This window comes from Cynocephalus volans, chromosome 8, assembly GCF_027409185.1.
Source record: "Cynocephalus volans isolate mCynVol1 chromosome 8, mCynVol1.pri, whole genome shotgun sequence".
Classification (NCBI taxonomy): Eukaryota; Metazoa; Chordata; class Mammalia; order Dermoptera; family Cynocephalidae; genus Cynocephalus; species Cynocephalus volans.
The window spans coordinates 109151464-109176236 of NC_084467.1; the positions used below are offsets into that span (position 1 = coordinate 109151464).

Consider the following 24773-nt stretch of genomic DNA (forward strand, 5'->3'; position numbering starts at 1 on the left):
AACCTGTTTGAAAATGAAGTTGCCTCCCTTCCACACCTCTCCTCCTCGGAGGCAAGAGCAACAACAGTTGAGACAAAAAAGAGTAAAGAAGTCTTGAGGGCTGTGACAACCAGCTCCCTAAACTGTTTAAGGAAGGTAACAAGAAGACGTGAAGATGGGAACTATACAAGAGGCAGGAAAAAAGACATTAAATCTTGGGTAAGTACGATCTTGGCTCACTTGATTGGAAATGGAGTGAATAAATAGTCTTGAGAAACTTTCCCACCATCCAGCTCTTCTTACCAGGTCAAATGTCGGGTTTCTTGGGGAGACAAGACTAAGGGTGAATTTGCTGAGGAGGAATGGGGGTGGCTTTAGGTAGGAAATGTCAGTATGGTATAGAACTGGGGAACAGGATTCCAGGATAATTCTCTGGTTAAAAAAAATAATAATAAAAGAAGTTTCTATATTTTGTGTTTGATAAATCTGCCCATGTTGTTTTTTTCCTGACCCCCACCCTCCAGAATGGCCATCAGGAAAGCTGACTCAGAACTCAGTTTAGGCCCTGGTTTTCCTTCCTGGCAAATCTCTTTCTCCTTATTTTCTTCCTCCACCCCTCCACTCATGCCATGTTTTTTTGTAGCCACTCCCCAGCATGGTGGAGGAAAGACAGGCCTGACTCGGTGTCATCTGTCCCAATTTTACCCAGTGGTAGTTGGGGCGGGTCTGTCTAGGTTCCAGCCAATTGTAATGGGGGACATCTCTCACTCCTGCTTTGTAGGTGGAGCAAGTGCCATTGAGGTAAATATGATGAGCTCTACATTCCATCTTCCCTCTGCTCCTAAACCCAACAGTAGGTAATCTGCTTCTAGCAAGGGGTGAAGGTGGGAGAAACATCTGTATAGGAGACAAGGGGTCTGAATTGTTTTTAAGGCCTGCCCTCTATTCCGTACCTTAATTACTGTTCTTTATTCTGTTTCCTACTTTACCATCCAGTTCCCTTAAGATACTGCCTAGGTTGTCTCATGACAATCTTTCTTTCATGATACTCTATCTTAGGGAAAAAGGAGAAGAAGCAGAACTAGGAGCAACCCTGAGTGTTGGGGGACTGGAGCTGAAGGAGGAATGGCAGGATGAAGAATTCCCTAGGTAAGGAAGTGTGAGAAAGGCTGGGAGAAGGAAGGGATGGTCACAAATGGAGGGCAGGGATGGCAAATCAGGATTTATGGGAAGAAGAAAGCAGAGGTGATACAATCTTGGTAAGGAAGGAGAACTGATAAATTGATATCTGGCTTGATGTCGTTAGCCTATATCTCTGCTCCCTTTTAATCTTTTCCTATCTAGATTGCTTCCTGAGGAGGTTGGCCCTTCTGAAGATCCTGAAGACCCTAAAAGAGATTCACAGGCAGGTAGGTAAAGTAGAAACTGGGCCTCAAGTTCTTGATTCTAGTCCAGTGAAGTCTATGCCACCCCATCCCTTTGTATTCCCTTTTGCCAAATGTCCCCTGTATCAGTCCCTTCTTCAGAGTTCATCCCATATCATCACTTCCATGTACAGGAATTCCAACCATCTCCACACCCCCAAAAGATACATATCTTTCTGTTTTTCTTTTTTTGACTTCCTCCAACCCTAGGTACCCCCAGTACATTATCCCTGTGTGGCCAGCGCCCCATGCGTAAGCGTCTTTCTGCCCCAGAGTTGCGGCTGAATCTGACTGAGGGGTCTGAAGACAATGGAGCTTCTCCCCGCCATTCTGCACCTTCCTCTCCTGATGACAGTTCTGACCTGGAGGTAGACGAATTGGAGACACCCTCAGACTTGGAGCAGCTGGACAGTGGACATGAATTTGATTGGGAAGGTGGGAAACAAACCTGAGGACAGAGCTAGTAGAAGTAGAAGCCAATGTTAAAAGAAGCTCAGGGGGCCGGCCCGTGGCTCACTTGGGAGAGTGCGGTGCTGATAACACCAAGGCCACGGGTTCGGATCCCATATAGGGATGGCCGGTTAGCTCACTGGGTGAGCGTGGTGCTGACAACACCAAGTCAAGGGTTAAGATCCCCTTACCAGTCTTCTTTTTTTTAAAAAAAAAAAAAAGAAGCTCAGGATCGATTTAATGGGAACGAAGTTAGAAGTAATAAGGTGGGGACTAAGGAAAGACCAGCAAAATTAATTTCCTCAGAATGAAAAAGTAGAGCATATAGGGCCAATGTGAGAGTAGTCAGGTGGGATAAAGGAGCAGGGGGCTTTGTTTATTAAAAAACACTTTTTTTTTTTTTTTTTACTGGCCAGTACATATTTAAAAAAAAACAAAAACAAAACTTTATTGAATGCCTGTTATCATTGACCTAGAACTGGGATTATAAAGATGAATAACAGAGGCCCCACCCTCTGGGAATTCTCTGTTTAGTAGGAAATAAAAACATACATACAAATAACTGCAGTTCAAGTTTATGATCTTCATGTGTACAGGGTAGAGTATGAGCAGGGAGAAGGAAGATGTCAGTTCTGCCTGAGAGATGTGAGGAAAGACTTCACAGAGGAGGTGATTCTTAGCTGTATTGAAAGCTGAAGCTGATGTTTATCAAGTAGTTGGAAAGAGGACATTCCAGGTGGAAGAAGGAACTCAAGCAATACCATGGCATGTTGGGAAATTCAAAGTATGAACCATTCAGGGCTGGGAGGTGAGGAGAGAATGACAGAAGATAGTGCTGGGTTAAGTAGGCAAAGGTCAAATTATAGAGGGCCCTTGCTGCCATACTAAGGAGTTTACATTTTATCCTGTAAGCAATGGGGAGTCATAGAAAGGGAGTAACATGATCAAACTTAATCACTCTGAAAAAACTGGAAACAACCGTCAGTAGAGTATTAATTCTATTATGGTAAACCATAAAATATAATACTAAATATTATGCAACTATTTTTAAAGATGAAGCAGCTCTTTCTATTGTTATGGAAAGATCACACAGAATGGTGGCCATAGTATATCATCATTTGAGTAAAACAGGTAGAAGGTAGAGGAGAAAAGATAGCTTGTCCTAGCAATGTTGTAGAGGGTGGAGTGGAGGAAAACAGACTAGAGGCAGAAAGAGCAATGAGGAGGCTAATACTAAGCACAAGTGAGAAGTGCTAAGAACCCAAAACAGGACAGTAATTGTGGACAAGATGATAAAAGAATATGAGGGCTGGCCGGGTAGCTCAGATGGTTAGAGCACAGTGTTGTAACAGCAAGGCAAGGGGTTTGGATTTCCGTACTGGCCAGCCGCCAAAACAAAACAAAAAAACAAACAAGCAAGAACAATAAGAACAACAATAAAAAGAATATAATGGAGGTTAGATGGAAGAGGATCTGGCGTCCAGTTGGTTTGGGGGCTGATAGAGAAGAAAATGTTTCAGATGATACATAGTTTTCTGTCTCAGGGAGCTCGATGCATGAGGTCATTCATCAAGATAGGAAACGGGGGAGAGTAAGAAGAGAATGATTTTGAGTTCCACTTTGAGTCTGGTGACTTGATAGCAGGTGGACACAAACTAGAGATGTCCACTCTAGGCATTTAGGGATATAGATCTGGAGTTAGAAGTCTGGGTTAGTCAGACAAATCCGGGAGTCATCACCTTACTCATGGTAACTGAAGCCATGGGAATAGATGAGCTCACCCAGGGGAAAGCATGTAAAGAAAAAAATAGAGAATCTGTAATAAAACTGATACTGGCAAGGGCCATAGATCTGCCATAGTGCAAGGTCACCCCAAGGCCATCATCTAGTAAAAAGGTGAGGATAATGAGTCACAGGAGAAAGAAACCAGCAAGGGGTTGGGTTGATTGGATAAACTACGGCTAGAGAGTCAAGGAAAAAATTGAATGAGAAGTTGGAGTAATAAACTCTAGGAACCTGAGGAAGTTACAAGATACAAAGGTGGGAAATCTGCCTTATTGATTCTTCCTCATTCCTTCCTTTTAGATGAGCTGCCCCAGGCAGAAGGTCTGGGAGCCAGTGAGGCAGCTGAAAGGCTGGGCCGGGGTTGTGTGTGGGATGTGGCTGGAGAAGACGGTCATCGCTGGAGAGTGTTCCGAACAGGACAGCGGGAGCAGCGAGTGGACATGACTGTCATCGAGCCTTATAAGAAAGTCTTATCTCATGGAGGTAATGGCTTACACAAGTGGAGGAGTAATAACTGTGGCTTCTTAAATAAAATGCCTAGGCTGGAGACTCAGTTTTTGGGTTCAGAATCCTTCTTGTAGGGCTAGTCAGTTAGCTCTGTTGGTTAGAGTGTGATGTTATAACACCAAGGTCAAGGGTTCAGATCCCCAAACTAGCCAGCTGCCCCCCCAAAAAAATCCTTCTTTTAACTTCCAGAGACCCTCAGAGTCCCTCAACTTAAGCATATGTACTGTCAATACGTATTTGTTGACTGAATTAATTTTCCCCTTATCCTCCCCAGGTTACCATGGTGATGGCCTCAATGCTGTTATCCTCTTTGCTTCCTGTTATCTACCCAGAAGCAGCATCCCCAACTACACCTATGTCATGGAACACTTGTTTAGGTCCGATGTAAGGCCTGAAGGGCTACAGGGAGGGCGTTAGTGGGGAACAGTGAAGAACACCTTCCAAGATCAGTAGCTGATTGGAGAGTCTACAATAATGTTCCTCACACTCCACACAACCCCCAACACATACCTTCTCTGCAATTTCATCACCTCAGGTATATGGTGGGAACTCTGGAGCTGCTGGTAGCTGAAAATTATTTGCTTGTTCACTTGAGTGGAGGCACAAGCAGGGCCCAAGTTCCACCTCTGAGCTGGATGCGCCAGTGTTACCGTACCCTGGATCGGAGGTGAGACCGTAGGACAAGAGGGCTATAACTCCATTTTATTTTTTTCTTTTCTCTTTTTAAATTAATTATTCTTATCTTTTTCTCTTTCATCTTTTCATTCTTTCTTCTTTTAGTCCTTTCCTCTTTTCTTTGTCCCTCTAAACCCCTTTTCAAGGATCTTCTGTCTTCTGTCCTCTCTTGGAGTCAGAGAAATCTAGTTTCAGATCTTGCCTTTACCATTTCATTTACTAGCTGTACGATTTTGGACAAATCACTTAACCTTTCAAGGCCTCACTTTACTTATCTGTAAAATGGCAATGATAATACCTTTGCCATTGAGTATTTGTGAAAATCATGTAAATTCAAGTGGCATATTGCCTGACACATAGAAGGCACTCTTCCTTTTCTCCCAGTCTTGCCACATCTCCATTATCTTCTTTTCTTCTCTGCCTTCATCCCTGACCTATATGTCCTTTTTTCTCATTTGTTTCCCCCATCTTCCCTTTGCTCACTTTTCTCTTTCTTCTTGCCCCTTTTCCTTTTTTTCCTCCTTACTGGTCTTCTTCCACCTGGAGTTTTATAAACAGTCCTGGTCATGGAGGGATGGAGAAGTGTGCAGGAGGAGCATACGTGAGGGCAGGGCCCACGAGGGAAATTGAGTAGAAACCAGGCTGAAGGATTCTGAAAGGAGAGTTCCTGAAAATGAGAAGCATGGTGGGATAAATAGATGGGTAGAGCTGAGATTGCAGCTAAAGGAATGGGGATTAGACCCAACTGCCAGTGAAACCTAGAAATTAGAGAAGTGAAGGAAGTTACAATATAGAAGATAGCTCCACCTGATCCTCAGGCATGAAGGTGGAAGAAGAAATAAGGATGATCTCATATTCTTCTTCAGGCTCCGGAAAAACCTGCGAGCCCTGGTTGTTGTCCATGCCACGTGGTATGTGAAGGCATTTCTGGCACTGCTTCGGCCCTTCATCAGGTACTAAGTTTGGGGACAAGGACTCCCTTCCCCTTTTCCCAATTTTCAAAATCAAGATTATGAAGATCTTGCCCTACCCTGACTCCTAGCCTTAACCACCCTACTCGCTACATTTCCTCTTGTAAGGGTCACTAGGAACCCTCCTCCAGTACAAAACACACTTGGTTTATCCTCTCTTTTCAGTTCCAAGTTCACACGAAAGATCCGTTTTCTGGATAGCCTGAGGGAGTTGGCCCAACTAATCTCCCTGGATCAAGTCCACATCCCTGAAGTTGTCAGACAGTGAGTCCTATGCTTAAGGATAAAGGTTTGGGGTAGGATGTGTAAAGCCATTTTCTTATTTATTTATTATTATTATTTTTTTTTTTTCCTATTTTTAAAAGATGACCGATAAGGGGATCTTAACCCTTGACTTGGTGTTGTCAGCACCACGCTCAACCAGTGAGCTAACCAGCCATCCCTATATAGGGATCCGAACCTGTGGCCTTGGTGTTATCAGCACCACACTCTCCCGAGTGAGCCACGGGCCAGCCCCGTAAAGCCATTTTCTTAATGCCATGGGGGAGATACAAAAGAACTAAAAGATATAAGCCCTGCTTCTACGTGCTTTAATGTATCTGGGAATAGTGCATACACCCAGAGAAGAAATTAAGGACATGTATTAGTCTGCCTCTGTTGCTTATAATAAAATACCTGGAACTGGGTAATTCGTAAGAAAATGAAATTTCAGAGGCTGGGAAGTCTAAAGTCCGGGGAACACATCTGGTGGGGTGAGCAATGCAGGGTGCCGTATAGTGAGAATGGTGTAGCAGAGAGAGCTAACTCCTCACTCCTCCTTTTAAAGCCCTCAGAACCATACCCGTGACCACCATTAATCAATGGATCAATCCATTTATTGAGCATGGTCCTCACAATCTAACCAACTCTTCAAGGCCCCACTTTTCAATTACCATAACAGGATTTCCCCACCCTCTTAACACCATCATAGCAGAGGTTAAGTTTCTAATACATGGACTTTGGGGGACACAATTAAGTCCAAGGCAGGACATTACCGCATCCAACAAGAACAGGTGAAAAAACTATACATGTAAGTGTGGGAGGCATAGACGAATAAGGGAATAATCACAGCTCAGAGATTAGAGATTCAGACCTGCCCTAGAAATTAGGAAGAGATATGTTAGCAGTGAATAGATTAGATCCAGTGGGGGAGAGGGTGTTAGGTAGTAAAGGATGCTGAATACTCAGCACCCAGTCTTCTAGTTCTTTCAATTCACCTGGCTTCTCTTGCCAAACCAGTGAGTAAAACCTAAGTCCTGCCCCTGAACCACTTCTCTCTTTCTCTCTCTCCATCCCTCCCTCCTAGGCTGGACCAGGATCTTCAGGGCTCCAGAGGAACTTAGCACAGGACTGGATAAAGGGACTTAGAACCAAGCAAGATAGCAATCTGCCTACACCGTAATTTCTGAAACATTTGCTTTGTAAATCATCTTATCCTCAATCCCACTACCATTGGATCTTCACTTCTCAATGGGATGTCATCCCTCCCATGACCCTGCCTTCAGCAGGGCTTTGAGGTTGGGAACCTGATCTACCGAGTGACTTCTTTTTCAGCTGTTGGGGTGGAAGGCTCAGTGTAGTGGCGTTTTGTATGAGAAAGGCAGAGCTCTGGGTTTTAATCCTGCTTTAGCTGTAGAACCTTGAGCAAATAACTTCTCTTTGGGTCTCATTTTCCCCTCTGTTAGTGAAGGGACTGCGATCCTTTCCACCTTGGGTATCCTAGCGGGGGGGATGGGGGGATGGGAGGGGCTTGACTTACTACAACCAGCCTGCCTGCTGGGAGCTCCTTCTAAGTCATGTCTGCTGGCTGTGAGCCTGGGAAGGAGTGCTGTCAAAACCTGTATTTTTGGCCCTCTTTAGTAAATTCAGATTTGTAGTGGCTAATAAACTGCAATGAGAGATTTAAGTTCTGTGCCAAGGAAGTGAGCTACTTTCCCCAACCCTTTACATCACAATCTGTCTTTCAGTTCTGGCATGGAGTTCTTGCTCCAGAGTTCCCTAGGATTTTTAACTCAACCCCTGGGGCTGCAGGAGCGCATGTGTGGCGCGTGGGGCATGCGTCGGAGGTCCCCCTCCCCCCTCCCTCTCCCCGCGGGCCTCGGTTCAAACGACCCAGTGGGTCGGTGGGTCGAGAGCAGAAGGGGAGAGAAGGTAGGAGCTCGGGTCTCCCTCACTGGCCTTCCTCCCAACCCAAGCCGCCCAGCCCCATGGTCCCCGCCGCCGGCGCGCTGCTCTGGGCCCTGCTGCTGAGTCTGGGGTCCCGGGCGGCGGGGGCCAAAGACCAGACCCAGACTCGGGCAGGGATACAGCCAGTCAGCTTCCGCTTTGGGGGTCCTATGACCCGCAGCTACCGGAGTAGCGCCCGCACCAGTCTTCCCCGGAAGACGAGGATAACTCTGGAGGATGAGAATGACGCCTTGGCCAACGCCGACCGCCTGGCAGGTCCGGCGGCTGCCGAGCTCTTGGCCTCCACAGTGTCCACAGGCGTCGGCCGGTCGCCCGAGTACAGTGAGGAGGATGGGTCTTTAGAAGAGGGGGTTGTAATTAATGCCAGAAAGAACACGGACAAGTCCTATACGACTCCCAATTCAGCGAGGGGTTCCAGTACGAGATTTATAGCCAATAGCCAGGAGGCCGAAATCAGGCTGACTTCAAACGTGCCGCGCTCCAGCTGGAAGTCTACTGGGGACCTGCTGAGCTCCGAGGCCACCCTGAGCCGGTGGTCGACAGCTGGGTCCACCCCTGCGAGGCGGTGGCCGTCACCCTCACCCACAGCCATGCCACCTCCCGAGGATCTGAGGCTGATGCTGTTGCCTTGGGGCCCGTGGCACTGCCACTGCAGGTCAGGCACCATGAGCCGGACCCGGGCTGGGAAGCTGCGGGGCCTCTCCGGGCGCCTTAGAGTTGGGGCGCTGAGCCAACTCCGTACGGAGCACCGGCCTTGCACCTACCAGCAATGTCCTTGCAACCGGCTTCGGGAGGAATGCCCGCTGGACACAGGTCTCTGTCATGACACCAACTGCGCATCTCAAACCACCACCAGTACCAGCACCACCACTTCTACCCCCTTCCCCAGCATCCACCTCAGACGCAGACCCAGCCTGCCGCCCCTTGGCCCCAGACCCAGCCCAGCTCTTGCTTTTTGGAAAAGGGTCAGGATCGGCCTGGAGGATATTTGGAATAGCCTCTCTTCAGTGTTCACAGAGATGCAACCAGTAAGTGTTTGGTGATGAGCCAGGATCTTTGTTGATGGATTTGAAACTATCCCAATATCCTGATATCCAAAACCCTGTTGTTATGCCAGCCAGTATGCTTGCATGAACTGATGACTTATCTGATTATTGATTTGTGACATGCATTGGTTATTCACATTATTGTTAGACATTGATTCCACCTATTATTATTTGAACAACTGCTGGTTGGTTGGTTATTAGACAACATGTCTTATTGGTCATTAGATGATTATTGACCAAATAGTTTGTAGATACTTAAAGACTTCTTGATGCACAGGTAGTTAATGGATATGAAGGCTATTAATCAATAATTGATTGATGCAGCTTAACAATAATAGCCAATATTTGAGGTCTTACTATGTGCACTTTACCTGGACCAATCCTCACAACACTATGAGGTATTATCCCCACTTTACAGATGCAGAAACTGGGGCTTATGAAGCTAGTAAGTGGCAGAGCCACAAGTAAAATTTAAATCAGTTTTGACACCTTTGCCCATGCTCTTAACCACCATCATCCCAAAGAACTGTCCTGGGATTCTTCCCAGCAACTTGAGAATACTCAAGGGAAGATAGTCCTCTTTACCAAGAGTTACCAAAGGTTCTGATTGGCCTAATAAAGTAGTGTCAATTGATAAGGATGACAGGACCTATGGGGATGTGGGGAAAGGCAATAAACAAAGGGAATACTTGCTCATTTTGCTGGTTTCTGTTTTTGTGTGTCCAATACCATTATTGAATATTTAAAAAGCAGCATAAATGGGGAGGGGGGCACGCAGTAGGGTTGAGGGAATGAGGGTTTATGGGAGGGTGAGATGAAGCAAGGAAGGGAAAAAAATATAGATGTTGTTGTAATTTCCCCTTTTCTCTATTTTTTTTTCATTACCCAGATAGACAGAAACCAGAGGTAATGGCCACTTCATCCACAAGAGGAGGTGTCAGCATCTCAACCCCCTTTCAAACCCACTAGATATTCTTAGTACAGAAAAACAAAACTAGAAAAAACATTGTTTGGTCTTGTCTCTTTTTACAGAGGTATTGGAGGGAGGAGAGACCATAAACCTCTTCAATTCTAAGACTGAACTGTAGCTAGGAGCCTCTATCTAGCTTGTTCCCCTACTCCCTGTACCCCAAGATAAAATGTTGATGCTGCTCATTTTCCTCATTTCCAACTTTGTTTTTAAACAAGTACTTCTTTAAAGACTTGAAAAATCTCAAATAGACACCAAGAAAAGGGAATAGGAAGAAGAATAAGAAGTCAAGCCATTGAAAGATGGTCTTCTTGCCTTGACAATGCTTGGCCATCTCTCCCCAGACAGGGCAACTTTGATGTAAAAACTCCATCTCAGCCATTCAAGGAGTTATCTTCATCAGCCATATCTATCCTTTAATCCAACACACACTGGTAATGACTACTGTGCAACTATTTTGCCTAAACTTTTTTTATTTGAAAAATGTACTTAAAAGTCTGACAATTTTTTAATATAAATTATTACTCTCAAATCCACTCCCATCACATTATTAAAGTGATGGTAGCATACATATTAGAGAAGGCAGCTAACGGCCAGAGAGCACCAAAGGAAAGAGAAGATTGTGTCCCAAGAATAGGTATTAGAATGGGGCTGAAGATCAGGGTGACCAGATTCCAGGAGCCCCTACCTCTTTACCTAAAGATATAACCCTTAGGCTATTGAGCTACTTTAGGGCAAAGAGGCTACTTTTAGAGCAACTAGCTTGACTGGAATTGAGAGTAAACGGGGAATGTATGACCAATCTTAGACTCTGAAAAACTGCAGGAAATACACCAAAATTTGAAAAAATTTGAACCTCAGTCACTGAACTTTAGGTAGGGACAAACTGGATGGATGGTGGAACCAGCAGAGTGGATACCATTCCTACTCACAATATCATAAAACGGGATGCTTCCTATTACAGAGCTAATGAGAGACCCCAGCCTTCTTAGAGCAGGCAGGGGCTCATTTGTCTTGTTCTGCCTTCCTAATTACCCTGCAAGGGAAAGGAACAGAACAAAAAACACCTGAGAAAACTGAAAGTGCCTAAAGACCCTGCTCCTACATTGCTTTCCCATCTAAAGCTGACTCTTCAGCCAGGTGGGCAGTGGGACCTGGTCTTCAGACAAAACTCCCTGAGTCTTAATTGTGTCTGGTTCTAGGACTAGGGCACAGAAATAGAGCTTAAAGTTTGGAGAGGATAAACTGGATTGTCTCTACTACTTTTCTCTCCCCCTTTCCAAATCCCACCATACCCTGTTCATGTCTCCACACTGCAGGAAGCCCTCCTCCAGAGAGCCAAAATGGAAAATCTATGTCCATCACAGAAACATGATCCCATGCAAGCACAAGCAACACAATGAACAGAGAATTGTTTGGTGATTTTGTGCAGCCCTATTGAGCCTACTTTACAGGGGGTCCTAGTTCATCCATGGCTCAGGCTTAAGATAAATAGTAGGAAGAGGGTAGGGTAGGAGGTGGAAATCACTTAAGAGAAAAGTAGACTCTAGAGCTATGGTTCTTAACTGGGCAATTTTCCCCCTAGCAGACATTTGGCAATATCTGAGACATTTTTAGTTGTAATAACTAGGGTGGGCCATGGATGCTGCTAAATATCCTAAAATGCACAAAACAGCCCTCTATTACAAAGAATTATCCAGCTCAAAATGTCAAGTGCCTAGGTTGAGAAACCTCATTCTAGAGCTTCTCCCTGCTCCAATGCTGCGAGGATCTTAAGATTGCTAAACTCACAAATAATTGTTTTCAACCTATTTATCTCCCCAACCCGTTCATCCTCAATGGTCAGAAAGTCCACCTTGAGATATAACTCTTAGTTTTGCTGCACTTTGGGTTTCCCTCCAGACTTCTCTTCCTCCTCTCACCTGGGCCAGCAGGGAGGTTGGCAGAGGGCAGGCCAGGTCCCCCAAGACTTAAACGGAATGTCATCAAGTTAAGATCCACCTCTTAACTCTTACTCAGTGGGAAACAAAAAGGTTCCTGACAGGGATGGGGTGAAAGGCAGAGGTAGTAGCAGGCTGGGGGTTATTAAAATAACTCAAATTTTTAATTTTTTTAAAAAAGGAAAGTTGCCGGGAAGCTAGTAATGCAACAGAAACAGAGGATTAGAAGCCTAACTAGAGAAAGACCGTGGTGGTATTGGCAGAGATGCTGAGAGGCTGTGAGCTTACAGTCTGAAATCTAAAGAGAAGGAGCAGACTAGACAGTGGTCACCCTCCCAGCCCCTGCTTGACATATGCTTTAGTTCATTCCAGGAAGAAAGAGAAGGGCAGGGAGGTAGGGAGCTTCTCAGCAAAGCCGGCTTCAGCTTTAGTAATCTAGCCCACCTACACAATTTAAAGAGTTCCAGGTTAAGAGTTTAAAAACAGGTGGCACCCAGACCATCATTCAGGAGAGGGAAACTCATTCTAGGTTCCCAGAACTCCTATCTCAGATCTGACGGTGTCCAGGGCTTCAGCTGAGCTCCTCTGGCCAACCAGTAGTCACTTGGTCAGTCCTGCTGCCTTGACCCCATCTCCAGGAGGGGCTAATAGCCAGAGGGAGTAGAGGGAGTCCAGCCCCCCAGCTTTGTGAGGCACTGTTAGGTAGAAAGGGAAAAAAGGGGCCTTTGGGTTACTGGTTCTAGGAGGGATCTAGTGGGGGCAGCATCTCTTCTAGGCTGGACACAGAGTGGAGGCTTCAAGATGGCAGAACCTGGATTAAAAAAAAATTTTTTTTAAAAGAAGATTAGCCTCAAAGTAAACCAAGGCCTTAGGGAGAAGTCACCACCTAGTGCAGACTTAACTATTTCTACAGTGTGCTCTTTTCTCAGTCTGTACAACCCCCTTTCTCTGCCTTTCTGGATCCTACATTCTTGAATCTTCCATTCTAATTCTCTCTTCCTCCTCCCCACTTCCCATCCTTGCATCAGAGTATCAGGGTTCAGAGGCAGGGCATTAGTATGTGTTGGCACAGGGCTGAGGTGCTGGGTGGATTTCTCTAATCACTCACCATTCCTATTGGAGCTACAATCCTCTAGAATTGCTCCACAGCCTGTCCCGGTTTCCTTTGGATCTCATCTGCTCCTGAACTGCACCTGTCTGTGAAAAAGCACACGTGAGACACCCTCCTAAGTCTTCATATCCCACAGTAAGAGGTCTACCTGTACCCTCCAGGAAAGAGATTGATCCCATCTCCTTAACAATAACATCAATCTGAAAATGTTAAAACTGCCATTCCTCCCAGAAAAGTCTCAGTGCCTGCCTTCACACCGGCCTCATGTGGATGAGGTAAACTAATAAGATCTCCTCACAAGGATTCTCTCGTATATATCCAGAGTTTCATAGTTGGTGAAAAGACTCCTTCACCATCTCTAGGCCTGTTTCCCTTGTTTTGAGAACAGAGGTGCTCAGCCTTTTTCCTGCCCCAACACTCCCAATCACAATATGGCTTACTATGGCACTGAAACAGCAGTTCTTAATCAGAAGAGAGGGTTATGGTTTTTGGAAAAAGCCCTCCAACTAACTAAATATATATATTCTCCACCCCAATGAAGAACAATCTACTAATTATAGAGATGAGGAAATCCAGACCCAGAGACCTGAAACGTCAGGTCTCAGATTTACACAACTGGTGACCAAAACTAGAATCCCAGATTCTTGCTTCCCCATCAAGTATGTTGTTGTGTCCCTTGCTTAAACTTTCAAAAAGGGCAACACTTACAGCCCGCACAGCCCTATCAACCTCTCCCCATTCTCTTGTTACCATGGCAAGCCCATCTCCAGCTCCCATCTCCCCAGAGCCAATGTGAGTCAGGTGGACAAAATTCATTGGTTCCCCAATCATGGTCCGGTCAATCCGTCTTCTCTTCTTCTTCTGCTGGGAGAAAACAGGGAGTCATATCTGAAGTCCCCTCCTCCAGTCACAGTGGAGGAATGGAAAACAGTCTTGAAAACCACTAAAGTAAGAGCTAAGGGCCTGGTGGGAAAAGGGGATGTGGCATTATAATAGATCACTAGGGTATGAAAGGCAAAGCTGAAACAACATAAGCACAAAGACATGGATCAGGGTGGTGGGGACAATGGCCTGCAGAGTGAATACTGGACAAAAAAAAGTCACCTCTGGCTGATGAGGAAACAATGGGGAAAACTCACAGGTATTAAGCTCCACCTACAATGCCTGCCCAACTCAGAATGGATAGGAAAAGGAGGTGATAGCTAGGACTAATAACTTCTTCCATCACCCAGTCCCTTTTATTCCACGTATATACTTGCCTGGCCATAGAAACTATCCTGACAGAGAGGGATGCAAGAAGAGTGCTTTTAAGATGGCAGATCCTAGATGGTATGTCTACTTCGCAGTATACAGTAACTGGTTTCAGTGGGTGGGGGTGGGAAGACTTACCGGCTGGGGTTTTTCTACCACGCAGCAGCCCAGTTTGTGCCAAAATTCACTCATGTTCCCTGATGGTTCCAGCTTCACTCCTCTGTATAAGGCCCCAGAGGGCTCTTGCTCTGGTGCCTTGACTGCCCACTCCTTACTCTACCCAGGTGTAACAACACCCTGGGTTCACTCAGCTGGATGGATCTAAAAAAAGTGAAATCCTCAGAACCCTTAGCTGAGCAGTGAAAGTCAGTGTCTCAGACCTTGAGAGACTAACAGGGCCAGAGAGAGAAGTGGGCAGGCAGGCACAAGGTTATATCTTCCTCAGACTTGGAACCCTGGATTAGCATAAAGTAAAGAGAAAAGAAAGGTTAATGAGAAATGCCCCCTTCCCCATTCCTTTATCTTCTATATCTTCCTAGTTCTCCTTTAGAGGCCCTAGTCCTGTATCCCAACACTAATCTTTTCCAAACATAAGAACCTCAGTTTGAGTCCCAGAAAAAGGAACAGAACCAAAAGGTCAACAAAGGGTTAAGGAGCCAGTGGCTGGTGGTAGTACTGAGGATGGTAGCTAAAAGCACTTATGGTAAGAGGATAGGAGGGGGCCAAATGATAGTGGCAGAAAAGAGCAAAGTTTGGAGGTGCAAAAAGCTCCAGCTCCCTTCTCCCTGGGTTTGGGGCAGAAGGGGAGGGGCATTTAAGTGACTCTGAAGAGGAAATAGTGGTTTTTTGTTCTCACAAACAAGGCCTCCACCCTGTCCCTCCCTTTTTCTTTACCTTGCCCTGAACACCTAGATTTTCTTTAAGAACAAGAGAGGCCACCTAGGTCCTAGGAGACTCATTGCAGCAGGTTGGACCTCAAGAAAGACTTTCTACAGTAAAGAAAGGATCTTTCACTCTTTCAGTCCATTGCCCTTGTTCCTCTTCATTTCCGTCAAGTGAGATCCACCCCCTCCCAGAAGCCATTCAGCAGTTCCTTTATTACTTGACCTTGAGATCCTCCTGAAGGCAATGTACACTCTGTTTATCGGTGACCTGTATCACTGCACTCCTGTGTATGCACCTCTGTTTGCACATGGCATTGCCATATCTCCACACGTGTCCTGTATAGATCATCTGTGTATAGGCTGTAGGTACATGTGCTGGGTATCTTCTATTCCATGAAGAATCTTTTCCCAGTCTCCCCACCCTCTTCACATGCCCTATCTTGCTGCTCACTCTGCTTCACACCCTGTAGGGCCTGGGCATCCCTTCCCTCCCTCCTCCCCTCATGCTGTGACCTGTCCTCTCCTCCCTCCTCACCACTTCCACCCCCAAGCTTCATTATCCAACCAGACACAAGGAACTTTCCAATAGTACTAGTGTGGAAGGAAGACTTCCCCCCCTTCTCATTACTGCCAGCCAGGGTAGGGCACATCTGGGTTTCCTCTATCCTCGCTGCATTTCCCCAGTTCTGTAGTATAAACAACCTCAAAGATTCCAAAACAGGGCAGTTTCACAAATATTACATTTCAGAATGAACAGGAATCTCCCTTCCTTTCAGGCCTGGAAAACTGATGCTCTGGCACCCTCGACTGAAAAACTGAGAGGTTTTTTTTGGTTTTGCTTTTTTTTTTTTTTTTTTTTAAACAGCCTTGAGAAGAGATCACACAAATACTAAAATACAGCTTCTAAGGAAGGGAAAAACTCAGGAATCTATGCTTTCTCTTCCCTTACCACCACTGGAAGGGAGCAGTAATCAGGGCAGAAGTCAGAACAGAGCTGTCTAGAGAAGGGAGCTATGGTTGGTCAGTCAGTCACAGGGTTTGTAGTGATGGTGGTGGTGGCAGGTGGTAAGGTTGTGGGGGGGGGGGCATGAAAGAAACAATGAAGAATCAGCGGAAACCTCCAATACCACCAGACAGGCTGTACTGAGACTGGACTCTCTCCTAGCAGTCCCTGACTCTGCTCAAAGCTGCGTGGACAGAGGTGAACGGTCCTGGGAGGGGAGAGGAGAGGAAGGGGAGGGGGAGGAGGAGGAGAGAAAGGGAAAGGGTCAGTGTAGGGAACAAGGACCTTTCTGTTTCTTTTCCATGGACCTGACCAGAGCTGGGTGGAGGGAAAGTGTGTGTGTGGGACTGGCATGAAATAACCAATGGCGATGAGAAGTGACCAGGAAATTCCATTCCCTAGGACATTAGGGTCTCTGAAACTTGGGGGTGGGGTCAGAGTGTGAAGAAGACAGGGCAGGGTAAATGTGGTGGTGGTGTGGGGTGGGGGGAACAGGAACAAAGCCAGAAAAGGAAGTAAGAGCGAGTGGCTGTCACTCTCCTTTAAAGCAGCCAGAGAAAAGTGGGTTGAGGAAAAATGAGGTCCTGAACTGGTAAGCCGAGAAGAGGCACTCAAATCCACTACCCCATTATTTCAACCCCACAGTGAAAGGGAAGGGGCTGGGAAAACAACAGGAGGGATCAGGAAAAGGTCACATCCTGATAGTCAAGTAGTGCTGAGAACTCAGTCTCTCTGACTACCAAATAGGAAAGAGTGAAATATGGAACTGGGAAAGACACCCAACCACCACCACCAAGGTCACGCTAGGCCCTAGGAGCCTCAAAGCTGTTGGGGGGTGAGCAGAAGGAATGGGAAAAAGGCGCAAGGGAGGAAGGATGTACAGAGGTAGTTCCCTGGTCCTGTTCTAGCCCCAAACCGGTTTTCCCGGTCCCGCTGCCTCCCGCCCCAAGGCCTCCAACCCGCTGCCTGACAAGCCTTCACAAGAAGCAGCTGGAGAGAAAGAGAAAGAAAATGGAGAGAATGGAGTGGGCAATTCCGGCTATAAGCCCAGGGCTGCAGCTGGATCCGTGTGGAGACCCCCCCCACCCCCAGACAAGGAAGGTTGCTGAGTGGCTCTGGATTAGGGTGTCGACCCCATATTTCAGCCAAGTAACAGGCATTTGCCCCAACACCAACCCTTCCCTTCCCCAGGAAAGGTCTTGGAAGGCTTAAGAGGAAACAGAACTAGTCCCTAAGCTTCCCTTCCCCCAATATATTCAATTAGACTCCATTTCGGCTCGCCCCACCCCCAACTCTACCCAGAAATTCTCTCTCTGCTCCTCTGAACGCTGAGTTAGGATCCTCTGAATCTTTCAGACTCTCTCCGTCTCCCACTTTCCCCAACATTCCAGTCCCTTCTTTCCTTCCACTTTTCAGAGGCCTCAGCCTGCGCACGGCAAGAGTGTGGTGGATAAGGGCTGTGACCCTGGGAGCGCATCCCTTTCCCACCGACCCAGCATCTCGACGGCCCTGGACACCCTCCTCCCCCACGCCCAGCATCCGGTGTGTCCCCGCCTGGCTTCGCAGGCGTGGCGGGCGGACTGCCCGGAGGGTCCAGCACTACGGCCTCACCTTCTTTTCTCTGGCATCGAGGCGTCCAGCTGCAGCTGGTTGGGGGGCTCCGGCTCCGTGCCCTCTAGTGCGGGGTTCCCAGGCACTCTCCTCGGCGCGGTGGGGGAGCCGAGGGCGGGCCGGCAGAGGTGGAGCTGGCCGAGGGCGGAAGCGGCGGCGACGCGATTACGAAACCCGTCAGGCTCCGAGCCGAGCGCACAGCTTCCCTCTGGGCTGAGGAGGCACTGCATGGTGGAGGGACGTGGGAGAGGACCTCTGCAGCCCCCGAAAGCCACCGCCCCTCACCCCCCATCTCTTGTGCTCTACCCAAAATGGAATAGAGCTAGGTTTATTTACCCACTGAGAGGGTAGAGAGGCGAGTCAGGAGCAGGGACGGGCGGGGGAAGGGGGCTGTCGAGTTTTTCTGATCCTCAAAAACACCTGGTAACCTGAAGTCCTTAAACTGGGGAAGAAAGGGGCAATCCTTTCCACTGTTGCTTAGAGTTAAGATTTTAACCGGTAAACCTACAATTAGGGGACAACTAATTGCTCATTCATTGCACCCCCCAGTCAGCACGGGGGTGCTGGAAGAGATCGGTAATAAGAGGACAGACCAATAAGCCTACGGAGATGCTTCACTCCTCTCTCCTTCCCTAAAGTGTTCTGGAAGCGATCACTTGAATTAGCCGAGTCAGGCAGGGAGGGGGCGGGGAGTCCTTCCGCCCTTAGGAGGGGCTGCATTGCAGGGGGAGATTGAGCAGCCAGACTCAGTCACTGAAGAAGCAGAGGGAGTGAGAAGACAAAGCCGTCAAAGACCTAACAGCTTTCTTTCTCTCCAGCGCAGAGCAGACCCCGGAGCCCCCGAGGCACTCCCTCCATCTTTGGAACACGCTAGTAATTCATTGATAACAGGTAAACTAAACAGGGCGGGGGGCAGGGGGCTGCAGAGATAGAAGAGCAGCTTCTTATGGTTAGATTGAAGACCCCAAATAAGGATGAGGTGGGGGGACAGTTGAAGAGGAGAGAAGGGGGCGCTATGAACAATGGGTAGTTATTGTTCACCGTTTTACACCTCCATCCATGCCTTGTTATACCGCACACAGATAGGAATTTTTAACAATTACATGTAGTTATTTCACAGCATTTACCTCCTTATTTCAAGTATCTGTTTCCCTATAATTTACTGTCCTGTGTATTTAATATCTTCAGTCTAATTAGCTACATCTTTCTTTCCAAGCTATAATTTGTTCTGTTATTTGATGACTCTTTAGTGCTACTCTATCTCTTCTAGCCTATACTTCTCTATATTTCCAATTTTTTTCTGTAGTGTTCTATTTGTGCCTATAGGAGGGAGTTTTGGGGGGAGGTGTATAGGATAGTATTGAGAATAATTCTGACCTTTCTTTCAACAATCTCCTCCTAATCTCAAACCTTTGCTGCAAAGACATAGGCAGCTTAAGGTGAAAAGGTGGGGTCCTCTGTGGTAGAGAACTGCCTGATCCCATACTGAAATCAATACGGTCCACAGGAATAGGTATGGGGACAGATCCTGGAAAAGGTACGCTTATTTGCAGCTCAGTGGAATAGGACTTGGCTAATAGGAAATCCAAGCTCAAAGTAAGGCACATATGATGAGATGCCAGAGAGCTTCCATTCCCCTCCACCACCACCCCTACCCCCACCCCTATGGTGGCAGCATGACACAGCAAAGCCCTGTTGGGTAGGCCTTGGATGTCCACAGAGGGTCTGGACAAAGGGTATTTGGGTGTGTCTGTGTGGCTGCAAGAGAGTGTACCTTTTAAATTTGTACATTTGCTAATCACATATGTCTAAGAATAGACAGAATAATATTTAGAAATTACCTTTGCCTAAAATATGTGGATAATTTAAAATGAAGGGGGCTGGCCGTTTAGCTCAGTTGGTTAGAGCATGGTGCTAACACCAAGGTCCAGGGTTCGACCCCTGTATTGGCCAGCCACCAAAAATAAATGAAGTATAGTGGGGAGCATTTATTGAGCATATATTGTGGAACAAGGCACTGTTCAAACCCTTTAAAATAAGTAAATAATAGATGTAAAGATAGATGAGATATGGGTGGAGAGCACTGGAGAGCAGAAGAGAAAGTGAGCTGAAAAGGGACCTTTTGCAAAATTTGGAGGACTTGAAAATTAAATCCATACTATATCAAATCAAAAATATCATTACTAATGTCTTTACATTAGTAAATACCCTTTGGTATTTTAGCTTCAATTTTCTGTGTGGTCTTTATGTTCTTGATTTGATTTTAGTGCCACATAAGCTTGTATGAGTGTCTGGAATGCATTTGGTACTCTAGGTACATGCCTGTGGGTCAATGGCATAGCTAGAGATTTTAGGCCTTTTTAGTCAACACTTCACAAAATTTCCTTTAGCTTTTTTAATTGCAAGATAGCTCAGAGACTCTTTGAGCAGTTTTATGCATACTCTGGTTGTAAGAAAAGGAGTCAGTTGGTCAAAGAGCTTTCTCAAATTCTAGCATTCAGATCAGAATCACAGGATCAGAATCAATTAATAGCAAACCCACAGAATATCTGTTCTTCAGGGACTAAGAATTCTTATAAGTTTTGAGAATACTGGTATAGGGTTATAATAAAGCTGTAGGCAACTATCTGTGTATAACACCAAAGGGGTTCAGATTGGGAATTATGAGACCTGTGTTCTATATAAGCTGGCTTGGAAGGCTTTACAAGACACTAGATAATTTCTAAGGTGTCTTCTAGTTTAAAAAATTCTATGATTTTCCCCCCATGATTCTATTTTTTAAAGAAACTGTGCCTAACATTATTCTAAGCTCACTCCGGAGAAGACTAGTATGGGAGGATATGTAAAGAAGCCAGCTAGCTAGGAAAATAACGGGTAATACAGTAAACAATCCCTGTAGACAGAAGTCAGTAACACTACTGACTCCTAAAGTTTGCTTTTTAGGCTTTCTGTAGTCCCAGATCTAAGTGGGGATTGGTTGGTTAATAGGTACAAGCATTTTCTTTCTTCACACAGGTAGATTCCAGATGCAACCATTTTTTTTGTAGTTCTCTTTCTGCACACATCTCTGCAAATTACTGTGGAAATGATCAGAGTTGAATATCATAGGATGATCTCACCTTTTCAACATGCTCCCCCATCCTGCTCCAATCCCTGCGTCACCCTCCTCCTGAGCAGCTTCTCTGCTGAGTAATGCTCAGTTCCTGGAGTTTATTTTGGAGCTTGAACCTCAGGAAAGAAAGAACAACTCAGAATTTGCTTTTAACATTAAAAACATACTAGCCTATCCACTCACCACTCCTAAAGCCCCCACACTCTCACATGTCACCATGTTCTATATTAATGCTTTCTTCTTCTGCCTTAGTAGAGACATTTCACATTATATGGGGGCATTTTGGAACATATTAAGCCCAGTGTTTAGTAGTCTGAGGCCTCGTGAGAGCCAGTGGGGTGTGCTGAAGAAAGGCCTTTTGAAACTTAGGGTTCTATTTTTGGAGGGCAGTGGAATGTTCCTCCTCTCCTTTGGGGACATTTCAGCTAATGCTTCTTGCCCCTTCCTTTGGCTAGTAAGTAGCAGGGTAGAGACAAGAGGAAGCTAGGATAGTCATATAACATTAGGCAGGGCATGGATAGGATGAGCAGAAAAAGTGATAGAACTACTCATTAAAAAATGGAAAAGTATGTGATACTGTTATGGGAACTTCTCCTTCCAATCTAAATTTTACTTCCTTACCTGGGATTTCCAGTCAATTTGGATTGGTTAGAGTGCCGTGCTGATAACACCAAGGTGAAGGGCTCTCACTATTTTCAGGTATGTTCTAATATTGGGATCAGAGAAGAGTCCCTGTTTTGGCATAGAAAAATTCTTTTAGCATCTGGGTTTTGTTCTGAAGGAGAGGTAGCTAGACAGAAATAGACAGACTGTTAAGGTTTATCTGTGGGCTAATAGATGGGAGTGGCAAGGTACTCATTCTATTAAATGGTGAGGGAAAATTAATTAGCAGCCTTGAATATCTTTGTGTGCAAAGCCCAGCACTGTAGTACACACAGAAAGTAAACTGGTTTTTACCCGTGGGAAAACTCCCATTTTGCTGAAGGAGATAAAGCCATCCCTTGTCAAAGGACAAAATTACAACAAATTTAAAGATCTCAGTTGGCTTTATTGCTACTCTAAATTCTATTTCCATAAAATAGAGTAAGTGTACCAGTGAACTGAGCAGAGGAGGATAGTTTTATAGACAGAAAAGGCTGAAGAAAGCAGAAACAAAGAACAAAAAGGAAAGTGGTCGTTTGACTAGTTAACATACGTTACTTCAGGCCCTCTCTTTTGTGTAAGGGTTAATGCAGAGGGAACTTCATTATCATACCTATTGAAGATTTAAACTGGCCTGTTTGGGAAATTGGCTATCTCTTTCTCCTGATTTCTTGGGAAAGTCAGGAACTTAGCAGGGATTACTCCATTTTAATTTTTAGTTTGGTCTTGTGGGACCTAGTCCAGGAATTTAGTTCCAAAACAATGGTCTCCTATAATCTTTATTTAATAACATAAATCTCCTAACAGTGATCTTGTAACCCCAAACTGATGGGAGTCACGCAAAACTTTACAGGGTGTTGGGGGAGATGCTGAAGAAATAGGGTAGGCGGAGCTGAGTAAGTTTAAGGAAGTTGTCCTGGAAGAGGTGAGTTTATAGAATGATTTAGAAGGCAAGAAGGAAAATAGGAAGCAAAAATGTCATGGAAGGGGGCTGCCCGGTTAGCGCACAGTGCTAACTTTAGAGCACAGTGTTGATAACACCAACGTCAAGGGTTTGGATGCCCGTGCTGGCCAGCTGCCATAAAAAAGAAATGTCATGGAAGGCCTTTTTACAAGTAGCATGACCTACTAAACCAAAGGCAAGAAGAAGTCAAGTATTTGCAAATATAATAGGAATTTGGGGGAGGGTGGGGTTCCTCTAGGGAATCTTAAATCTTGGGAAATATTTTAAGGTGGAGAGTAGAGAAAGTTAAGCAAGACAGGAATGAGCATAACTGTAGTAGAGGATATACTACCGCTAAGAAGAATGGGGCCAGATTTTGGAAGGCTTTGAAAATCAGACCCAAGATCAATTTGATGTAATAGGCAGTAAGTAAATAAGTCATTCCAAGATGGGGACAAGTTAGGAAGTGGTAGAAAATGGTAATAAAGAAAGAGTTCCTGAAGCTTGTCCTAGGGAACTTGGATTATGTACAGAGGTAAATGAGGATGTGGAATTTTTACTAAGCTAGGAAAAGCCATGGGCCACAAAAAGGTTGATGTAGCATAAAGACTGACAAATGGTTTCTTTCCAGGAAGCTATGAGGGACCCTGTGAGTAGCCAGTACAGCTCCTTTCTTTTCTGGAGGATGCCCATCCCAGAGCTGGATCTTTCAGAGCTGGAGGGCCTGGGTCTGTCAGATACACCCACCTACAAGATCAAGAACAGCATCGGTGGCAAAATGACCAGGCAAGCAACAGGAGCAGACCAGGAGAAAAACCCTGAAGGTGATCACGCCCTTCTTGAGTACAGCACCTTCAACTTCTGGAGAACTCCCATTGCCGGCATCCACTCCTTTGAACTGGACTTGCTCTAAGGCCAAGATTTCTCTCTCCCACCATCTTGCCCTCATTGTCTTCCTTTTCAAGCCCTTTCCTTTCCACTCCTTTCCCATTTTAATCTTGTTCTCTCTTGTGTTGGTGGTGCTGATGAATCTGCCAGAGTTGAATTGTATTGTTTTGTATTTATTTATTTATTTATCTCTCTGTATGTATTCCTTTTCACTCAAAAGCCCTCAAGCCACAAAGTAAAGGGTTCAAGCAATGAAGTATTGGGTCAGAGAGATTACTCCTTTTTCCCTCCAAATACTTCAGAAAACAGGCCTGATGGCAGTACTAGTACAGTAGTGCAAAACGGGAGCCTGCAAGTTTTAATTTAAGATTATCTGCTACAAGACAGTAGAATTTCTAAAAAGCTAAGGTAATAAGACTTGATTTTTTGGCTTTTTTGATCCTGCTCCTTCTTGCAATACAGTTTTTCTCAGAGAAACTGGGGGGAGTTAAGGGTATAAAAAAGAGGAAATAATACATCATTGAAAATGAAAATAGGGAAAAGCATTGAATCATTTCAGAACTAGCTAAGTTGTTTCTTTTTCAAAAAAGTGTTCCTTCTTCAAGTCCACTTACTTTGCAACCTTGCTCCTAACTGTGGGTTGAAAACTCTAGCTGAGGAAAGTTAGACTTCAAATCTTTGGATGCAATCTTGCTGCCTATTACAATAATTTGTAAGATTTTGATTCAGTCTTCTAAAAGGCACTGGGTTTGGTCCTTAGTATTTTAGTCTTGCCCTCCTGCATTTGCAATATATAATACTGATCAATGGGCCTCAGGCAGTTCTTTAGCTACCTTGAAACCAGGAAATGAACAATTACATTCTGACCCTACACCTTGTCCCCACTCCTTCCAAAATTACTGCTGCTGAATTGTGCTGCCATTTACTCATTTAATAAAGACATTCAATCCCAGGACTGGATTCTAGTTTTCTCTCTTTACAGGGAAGCGGTATAGATCTCAGAAATTAGCTTTGCTTTCACACTCAGCATATACTTAACTTTCCTAATATTCACCTTTGAGAAAGAATGATTTGAATAGCATTTAAACATTAAATTGTGAACTTCAGATAGAACAGATAGGCAACAAGGAAAAAGGTGATATCAACTTAAAATTAGAAAAGTAGTAAGGGAGAAAGCTACAACCACTCTTCTGCTTGTCCACTACCAACATATTTCAGGTAATAATTCTCCTAGGTGCCTAGGAAAATAAACAAATTCACCCAAATATGTTATCTGCTTATTTATAACTCACCTCATTCCAAAAAACTACTTGAAACTAACTTCTAAGTAGTTTTGTGTATACTATGTGAAAAGC

General features: G+C 45.3%; 4 protein-coding genes across 5 annotated transcripts; 3 read left to right on the forward strand and 1 right to left on the reverse strand.

The window, feature by feature from the left end:
* The first annotated feature begins 17 nt into the window (after positions 1–17).
* Positions 18–7686, forward strand: BNIPL (BCL2 interacting protein like). Its single transcript, XM_063105349.1, has 10 exons — positions 18–198; positions 1039–1128; positions 1324–1388; positions 1614–1838; positions 3939–4121; positions 4420–4522; positions 4681–4812; positions 5687–5773; positions 5957–6055; positions 7137–7686. Exons 1-10 carry the CDS (start codon positions 155–157, stop codon positions 7171–7173), a joined length of 1065 nt encoding a protein of 354 aa, XP_062961419.1. The 5' UTR covers positions 18–154; the 3' UTR covers positions 7174–7686.
* Positions 7687–8037: 351 nt separating this feature from the next.
* Positions 8038–10007, forward strand: C8H1orf56 (chromosome 8 C1orf56 homolog). Its single transcript, XM_063105200.1, has 2 exons — positions 8038–9045; positions 9953–10007. The coding sequence occupies exons 1-2, from the start codon at positions 8038–8040 to the stop codon at positions 9971–9973; spliced, it is 1029 nt and encodes a 342-aa protein (XP_062961270.1). The 3' UTR covers positions 9974–10007.
* Positions 10008–12115: 2108 nt separating this feature from the next.
* Positions 12116–18044, reverse strand: CDC42SE1 (CDC42 small effector 1). Its single transcript, XM_063105203.1, has 5 exons — positions 17834–18044; positions 14474–14790; positions 13835–13945; positions 13082–13170; positions 12116–12784 (listed from the first exon to the last, which is right to left on the reverse strand). The coding sequence occupies exons 2-4, from the start codon at positions 14525–14527 to the stop codon at positions 13096–13098; spliced, it is 240 nt and encodes a 79-aa protein (XP_062961273.1). The 5' UTR covers positions 14528–14790; positions 17834–18044; the 3' UTR covers positions 12116–12784; positions 13082–13095.
* On the forward strand, positions 18027–24370 carry MLLT11 (MLLT11 transcription factor 7 cofactor). Of its 2 annotated transcripts, none has more exons than XM_063105201.1 (3): positions 18027–18256; positions 18652–18724; positions 23162–24370. In XM_063105201.1, exon 3 carries the CDS (start codon positions 23168–23170, stop codon positions 23441–23443), a length of 276 nt encoding a protein of 91 aa, XP_062961271.1. In that variant the 5' UTR covers positions 18027–18256; positions 18652–18724; positions 23162–23167; the 3' UTR covers positions 23444–24370. The 2 variants fall into 2 exon arrangements, with proteins under 2 accessions (XP_062961271.1, XP_062961272.1); XM_063105202.1 differs by having other exon boundaries at positions 18233–18256; positions 18657–18724.
* Positions 24371–24773: the final 403 nt, after the last annotated feature.